Below are 8,113 nucleotides of genomic sequence, written 5' to 3'. Positions count from 1 at the left end.
CCAGCTCAGTCAGCGAGCCAGCCCAGTCCAGCCCAGTCAGCGAGCCAGCCCAGTCCAGCTCAGTCAGCGAGCCAGCCCAGCCCAGCTCATACTCTTTGGTTTTTTCGGTAAAGTCACGTAGGTTAAAAAAGAAAACAAATAAATTAAATTAGAGCTCTCTTAGAGCTCTCTTCACTTGATACAGTAATTTTGCTGTGACGGTTCCACCTGAAGACGGAGGCTTGTGTTGCCTCCGAAACATCGTGATTTAATTTAGTTATTTTCTTTTTTAACCTACGTGACTTTACCGAAAAAAAACAAGAGTATGGATCCTTGCAGTCACGAAAGCTTCAAATCCAGTCCAGCTCAGTCAGCGAGCCAAGCCCAGTCAGCGAGCCAGCCCAGTCCAGCTCAGTCAGCGAGCCAGCCCAGTCCAGCTCAGTCAGCGAGCCAGCCCAGTCCAGCTCAGTCAGCGAGCCAAGCCCAGTCAGCGAGCCAAGCCCAGTCACGCACAAACACTTCTTTGCTGTCGCGGCATTCAAGTTTGGTGCCTCTCTCACGGTGTTGCAAATCGCCGAGGTCGTGCACCGGAGCAGAATCCCCGTTAGTTTGAAGAACATTAATTAGATTTAAAAGTAGAAACAAAAGAAAAAATGTTTATAATTATATATTTTTTTACAATACACTGTATATGTTTGTTTGTCTCTTAATTGTGATTCTTAGTGTGTTATTGTTAGTTGTAATGTTAGGGTTAGACGTGTCTTATTGTGTGTGCTCTCTAGTTACGGCGTGGGCTCGGCATTTCCCAATGCCTCCTGCCCAGCTCGCACGGCGACTTCGTGAATGAATGAACGCACGCGACCAACCACGGTGGTGGATCTTTGCATTTCTGAATGTGTGGGGCGTGTGTGTGTGAATGCACGTGCATGGGGTGTTTGTGTATTGTGTGGGTATGGGGTGTGTGTGTGTGTGGTGTGTGGTGTATGTGGTGTGTGTGGTGTGTATGGTGTGTGTGGTGTGTATATGGTGTGTGTGGTGTGTGTATGTGGGGTGTATGGTGTGTGTGGTGTATATGGTGTGTGTGGTGTGTATGGTGTGTGCGGGTATGGTGTGTGTATGGTGTGTGTGGTGTGTGTGGGGTGTGTGTGGTGTGTATGGTGTGTGTATGGTGTGTGTGGGTATGGTGTGTGTGGTGTGTGTGGTGTGTGTGTGGTGTGTGTATAGTTGTGTGTGGTGTTTGTGTATGGTGTGTATGGTGTATGTGTGTGGTGTTTGTGTATGGGGCGCTGTGCTCACACCAGGAGCGCCACGTGGTCAGTTTGCAGGTGACACTCCTGGGACAGCTGTGCGCGCCCTTCCTTCCACGGGACACGGGGCGCGTGACACCGGCTCCATTAGCTGGCTGGCCCCTCGCCCCGCAGGTGAGCACAAGGGAGTACAGGTGAGCACAGGTGAGCCACGCGAGGCGGTGGCGCACCCGTGGCGAGTCGTGTTTCTGTTGTGGAAACTCGCCGTGCTATTCACTGAGCCCGTCGCACCCTCGCACCCTCTGCAAACACTCTCTGTGTGTGTGCGTGTGGAGCTCAGTTCGTGTTCGGGCGAGAGCCAACAAAGAGCCCGGGGTGATGGGAAGAGAGGGGGAGCGCGGGGGGGGGGGGGGCGAGGAGGTAACTGGGTAACCGAAGCGTTTAGCAGGAGCAACGCATCGGTTCCCGCACGCGGTGGCTACCGTTCACCTGCCCGCGTGCGAGCTCACCTGAGCAGGTGAACGTGGACACGCACGGGCACAGGTGCGTACATGCGAGGGCGAGCGGGGGTGCGGTCGGATTCTTGTAGCTATCTGTGCGGAGGTTTAGTTGTCTCCGGCTGAGTTGTCTTCCTTCCCACGCGAAGCCGGACTCGCATTGCTCGGCCTCGTGGCCAAACGTCCCGGTGCGGCAGAATCCTCGTGACTCAGCGAAGCTCTCATGGGAGGGGTGCAAATGGCATTGTTGTTATTGTGAATCTCGCACTGGCGAGATGTTAACCACCTCGCCTGGTATGCAGGAGGTCGTGGGTTCGATCCCGACCCTGACGCCTGCTGCTGTATATTTGGAGTTTGCCGCGTCTCTCTGTCTCCCCCCGTGGTCGCGTGGATTCTTCTCCAGGTCCTCCGGTTATCCCCTCCACGTTTAGAATCAACGTCACGCGTTTCGAGGATGTCTGCTGCACACTTCCGCAAGATGAGCAACTTCGTCGAGCTTTCATTCGTGATAGGAAGGTCGCTTCTGAAAAGAGAACTACGTAGCAGCTCAGTGGGGCTTTCCTGGTAAAATAAAATGAAACAAATGTAGCGTGGGCTTCGTTACCACTTGGACAGAGCGCACAGGTGGACGTGCGTGCAGGTAACGCTGGGCACGCGTGCGCCTACACACCTGGGGTCTACCTGTGCCGGGGCAGGAGAGGGAGGGGCGGTGGGTGCCGTAGGAGAACACGGGAGACCCCCCCTCCCTACCCCCCTCGACCCCCCCCGCCCACCTCCCCTCGGTCCCATTCAGCCGCGGACCCCAAAATTCCCCGCGCAAAGCGCGCCCGGACTGCGCGGGAACGGAGCCACTGCCGGCTGCTGCTGCTGCCCCGGGGTGCGTGGGCGCTAGGGCAGCGGGGGGGGGGGGGGGGGGTTATGCGGACCCCCAATTGGGGGGATTACGCGGATTCCCTTGGGGGGGGTGGGGGCTTCGTAACAATGTCCCCCAGTCCCCCAGAGGGTGCGCGTCCGTGAGGTGGTGTATAAATGTGCGCAGTGATATCGTGCGTGAGAGTCACCGGTGAATGATAGCGTGTGAATCTGCCAATATGAACTCCCTGCGATCACATTGTAATCCGTGTGGTAACACTAGAACGGTCTAAACATACCTTTCTAAACTCATTGATCGTTAACAAAGCGGTGTTCTCGAGTAATCAGCGAGCGCGTCCGTTGATGGTTGTTGTTGTATCATTATTATTCGCTTGCAGTCACTTAGCAAGTTGGGATGGATGTATCTCACAAGATGGAACATTTGGTAAAAAAAATATCGACGTTCATCATTCGGACATTTATTTTCCCAGAACCATGTTGGGTGAGGCGAGGCGTGGCGGGGTGAGGGGGGGGGGTACACTCGGTTGAAACAGCATTCAACAACATACTCTTTGGTTCTTTCGGTAAAGTCACGTAGGTATAAAATATAAAATACATTTTACGGAAAGAATCAAAAAGTATGGATCCCTGCAGTCACGAAAACTTCAAATCTAGAATGAACATTCAACAAGGCGGGGAGAGCATTCACAAGGTTGAGAACCACCGCATTAAGGTTTGGAGCTAGAGGGGTTCGGGTTGGAGTTTGGCTCAGGTCGATAGAGTGAGGGGTTAGAGAGGGTCATGGATCGAGTCGTGGTGGTGAGCCGTGAATGAAGGATAGTGGTGAGGAGTTGGTGAGTGGTGAGAGGCGCAGAGTGATGAGGGTTCAGTAGTGAGGGGTGAGGGTGAGGAGTTCTATGTCGTAAGAAGCGTTGAGTGTTTAGGAGCGGTGAGTGGCGGTGAGTGAGGAGCGGCGATGTGTGAGGACGAGTGGTAACCTATGAGTGTATGCACCGCATGTTAAACTTCTTTCGCACCGTACGTAGCCAACCGCGTTAATCGGAGGCGCCGCAGAAGGACACCACAGCCACACCGACATCACGGGTCTCAGGAGGCCATGAAGAAGGCCTGGCAGAAATGGGGCCACAAGAGAGCCCTGGTGCGTGGCCGCCTCGGGGTGCAGCTGCCGGAGGCTTCCAACCTCGTGCGCGTCTTCCTCAGCTCCACCTTCTCGGGTCAGTGAGGGGGGACGCTCGGCTTCATCGGTAGCTCAGGCTCCGTCCGTTCGTCTTGCCGGGAGGGCTGATCTCGCTCTCATACCGAGGGACGTATTCGGTTTAAATGCGGGGTCTACAGACATCGTTATTTCAGTCCAACAGTCAGTCAGTCCAAGAGCTCAGTCAGCCAGTCAACCGATCCGTCAATCAGTGAGAAGCTCAGTCTGCCAGTCCGTCAGTTAGGAGCTCACTCAGCCAGTCAGCCAGTCCGTCAGTCAGGAGTTCAGTCAGCCAGTCAGTGAGGAGCTCAGTCAGTAAGTCAACTGGTCCGTCAGTCAGAATCTTAGTCAGCCAGTCAACTGGCCAGTCAGTCAATCCGGAGATCAGTCACCTAATCAGCCGATGCGTTAGTCAGTCAGGAGTTCAGTCAGCCAGTCAGCCGGTCCTTCAGTCAGTCCGGAGGACCATTTTACCAGGCAGTGAATCGGCTAGTTAGGAGGGAAATTAATTCGCCAACCAGTTCATCAGTCAGGGGATCAGTTAAAGCAAGCAGTTTATCAGTAAATTCGAAAACTCTATGGATCGTAGAACCGGTTCCATCGGTTTGACAATTGGCGATTTAAGGAGCCCGTCATTCCAATCAATCAGTAAATTGGCCACTCGATAAGACGATAATGTAAGGCGAGGAACTTAACCTATCTCCAAACGAGTCGCGGGGTGAAGTGGGCAGAACGTAGCTGCAGCCACCCAAACAACCGCAGCATGACTCAGGGGTCACAGGCACACGGAGGGCTCACGGGCGAGACTTCCATCCAGCAGCGGATGGAGAATGTGCGGGTGATGCCGTCGCTGGCAGCAGCCGTGCATTTGTGAGCTCGAGTCCCGGGGTCTCTGTGACCCCCCATGGTTACGGGGTCTCTGTGACCCCCTTGGTGGTGGTCTCTGTGACCCCCCTGGTGGTGGTGGGGGTCTCTGTGACCCTGGTGGTGGTGGAGGTCTCTGTGACCCTAGTGGTGGCGTGGCCACGGTGACCCCCGCAGACATGCAGACGGAGAGAGACACGCTCCTGGACAAGGCCTACCCCGAGCTGCAGGCCTTCTGCCAAGAGCGGGGCCTCACCTTCGAGGTGAGCACACCTCTCTCACCAACCCACTCACCTTTCTACTCGCCCACTAACCACATCGCGCCGCCGATTAGCACGGTTGGCTACGTACGGTGTGAATGAAGATCAACACAAAGATGCGCCGTACGTGTTGCCTCAGCAGACCCTTGGGGAAAATTATGTTAGCGAGGAGCACCTATGACGGCAGGCACGGCACACGAGTGGCCAGCACCACGCCCGACCGCCTTTGTTTTCTTCGTGGCGATGTTTATGCATCGCACCAGCTACTCATCTGAGGCTGACCAGGTTCAGGTCATCGTCACTGGTGTTGGCCTTGAGCAGGAATCGAACTCGGGGCGCCGGGTTCCTAGCGCGGCGCGCTGACCGCTACACCGCCGCTTCCCACTAACCAACCAAGACACCAACTCACCCGCCAACTCACTTGTTTACTCCCCTGCTCGCTCGCCCACTGATTCACCTGTCCACTCACCCGCCTACCAATCAATCCTCTCACCAGCATGCCACCCACGCATCCGCCTACCCACTCACCCTCTTACTCACCCGCTCACCCACCCACCTACCCACTCACCCTCTTACTCCCCCATTCACCCACCCACGCATCCCACCTACCCACTCACCCTCTTACTCACCCGCTCACCCACCCACTTACCCACTCACCCTCTTACACACCCATTCACCCACCTACCTACCCACTCACCCTCTTACTCACCCACTCACCCACCCACCTACCCACTCACTCACCCTCTTACTCACCCATTCACCCACTCACCCGTCTGCTCACCCCTTCACCCGTGGTGGTGGTGGCGCAGGTGGTAGACATGCGCTGGGGAGTGCGTGACACGGTGGCGGTGGACCACATGACCACGGAGCTTTGTCTGCGGGAGATCGAGAGCTGCCAGAAGACGTCTGTGGGCCCCACCTTCGTGGTGAGTGAGTCGGGGGGAACAGATTCACGCGTTTGGCTTTCGCAGGCCGATATTAGCCGTAAGCAGAAGATTGGAGAATCGCCGAATCGAGCGGACGAAGCCGAGGTCTTCGCGAGCGTTACCGAAGCAGGAGGATTTCTCCACAACTCCGGCTGTCCGCTCTGATGGTGCTTCGTTGTAATTATTGGCGAAACGTCGTAAATGTTGTGCGTTTTACTCTCCAATACACCGGTGTGCTGTACTAGTAACGAATTGGCGCGTTCTGTTTACGTGACAACCCTTACTAATTAATTAGCTGTGTCGGGTGGTGGCGGGTTTAACGACACATTTATATTTATGCGATCTAACCCAAAAACAACTATATTACGGGGGAACAGAGTTGGAAGCGGTGACGATTCAACAACGACGACTTACAGCCCTTGGTCAATACATGCCGGTATGAAGGCCTCCCCACGCTGTTCAAATCACGAGGGTTGTCTGACCATACTTCACCACGCCGGTCAGTGCCTGTCGATGAAGGAGGGAACCCGGGACCGGTTCAGAATCAGAATTATTTCAGATTACTTTCCGAATTTGTATTCATACTGGAGTGAGTAATCCGATGAGCTATGAAGCTCCGTTTTTTCGCCAATGTGAGCCGTGGCCGGGAATTGAACTCGTGTGGCCTGAGTTCACAGCGCCTTGTGCCAATCGCTGCGTTGCTTCCCCCCCCCTATCCTCCCGATCTCCTCTCTCCCCCTCTCCCTCTCTCCTGGTAAGATAAATCGTATTTTTTTATTAGTATGTTTTTTTTTATTATTTGCTTACATTTCCTATACGCTGCATTCCTATCGTGTTTTCGTATTGTTGTTGTGACGTTCTGACCCCGTGCCTCGACTGGACATCTGTGAAAAAGAGCTTGATAGCTCATCGGATTCCTCCAGGATCAATACATATCCTAATTCTCTCCCCCTCCCCTCCCACTCTCTCTCCTCTGTTTATCTCACTGCCCCCTCCCCCCCACCTATCCCACCACTCCCCGCTCTCTTGTACCTCTCCCCTCCATCTCTCCTCTCCCTTCCCCCTCCCCTCCCGCCCTCCCTTTCCTCTCCACTCCCCCCGCTCTCTCTCCACTGCCCCCCCTGACCTCTCCCAGCACTCCCCGCTCTCCTCTCCCACTCCCCGTCTCTCCCCCCCCCCCCGTCTCATCCCGGCTCGCTCGCAGGCCCTGCTGGGGAACCGCTACGGCTACCGACCGCTCCCGCGCACCATCCCCGAGGCGGAGATGGAGGCGCTGCGCGGCTGCGCGACCCACGAGGAGACGGAGCAGCTGGACGCGTGGTTCTGGCGGGACGCCAACGCGGAGCCGCCGCTTTTCCTGCTGCAGCCAATCACCGCCCTGCTGCCGCACTTCGACGACCAGGCCAGCCGATGCTCTCGCTAGCTCGCTCGCTCTCTCTCTCTCTGATCTGCACGTTTAAAACAAACAGACAAACATTATAGCTAGAAAAATAATAGATCACGACGTTTCGATCGCAACACAAGCAAGCGTCATCAGGTGGGACAACCACAGCAGTTTTTTTCTTGCTGTGGTTGTCCCACCTGATGACGATTGCTTGTGTTGCGATCGAAACGTCGTGATCTATTATTTTTCTACCTACGTGACTTTACCGAAAAAACCAAATAGTATTGATTCATACAGTCACGAAAGCTTCAAATCAAGATTATAGTTAGACATTTAATCGTTTATCGTAGGAGTCGTTTTTTAGGAGGGTCTTGCTGCTGTTGCTGCCGCTACAATGCGTTTTTATTTGACGATGTTTTCAGCCAATTCATAACGAGTACTGTGGACAGCGACTCCTCTACTTACGAACGAGTTAGGATCCATAGGTCTGTTAGTAAGTCGATTTGTTCGTTGGTCGTTAACTTTACTCCTGTCGACTCCCAACATGTTGTACGGCGTGTACACCAAATAAGTTGTGGATTCTCCTGTAGATGCCACCGGTTCACAACGCTTCATCACGTCCACGTTAGTTTCCATCGTAAGAGTGCATCACTTCTTCCGACCACCCTCAACACTTTCCCCACTCTGACGCGTCTGAGACAGTGCAGAGGTTGACGATGTTCGTGAAAAGCAGAGAGAACGTCGTCGTGAGCCGGCAACACAGCAAGATACATTACCCAGCATTCCCAGAAATTCAGGGAATGCTGGGTAATGTTACCCAGCAAGCACCGCCGTCTATTGCGCGGTGGTTGAACTTACGACTCACGGCCCGAACAGGCAACTCGACAT

General features: G+C 54.6%; 1 protein-coding gene across 1 annotated transcript in view; it reads left to right on the top strand.

Annotated features, from left to right (window-relative positions):
* Positions 1-1,650: 1,650 nt before the first annotated feature.
* Positions 1,651-8,113, top strand: part of NWD1 (NACHT and WD repeat domain containing 1) — a 43,639-nt gene continuing 37,176 nt past the window's right edge. The window contains exons 1-5 of the mRNA XM_078610389.1: positions 1,651-1,769; positions 3,622-3,810; positions 4,833-4,918; positions 5,725-5,841; positions 7,046-7,243. Of these exons, the coding sequence (XP_078466515.1) occupies positions 3,693-3,810; positions 4,833-4,918; positions 5,725-5,841; positions 7,046-7,243 (519 nt within the window). The 5' untranslated portion in view covers positions 1,651-1,769; positions 3,622-3,692. The remainder of the gene's footprint in view (positions 1,770-3,621; positions 3,811-4,832; positions 4,919-5,724; positions 5,842-7,045; positions 7,244-8,113) is intronic.

This window comes from Lampetra planeri, chromosome 34, assembly GCF_965212315.1.
Source record: "Lampetra planeri chromosome 34, kcLamPlan1.2.h2, whole genome shotgun sequence".
NCBI lineage: Eukaryota > Metazoa > Chordata > Hyperoartia > Petromyzontiformes > Petromyzontidae > Lampetra > Lampetra planeri.
Note: the sequence above shows the minus strand (reverse complement) of the source record. Positions and strands in the feature narration are given on the sequence as shown.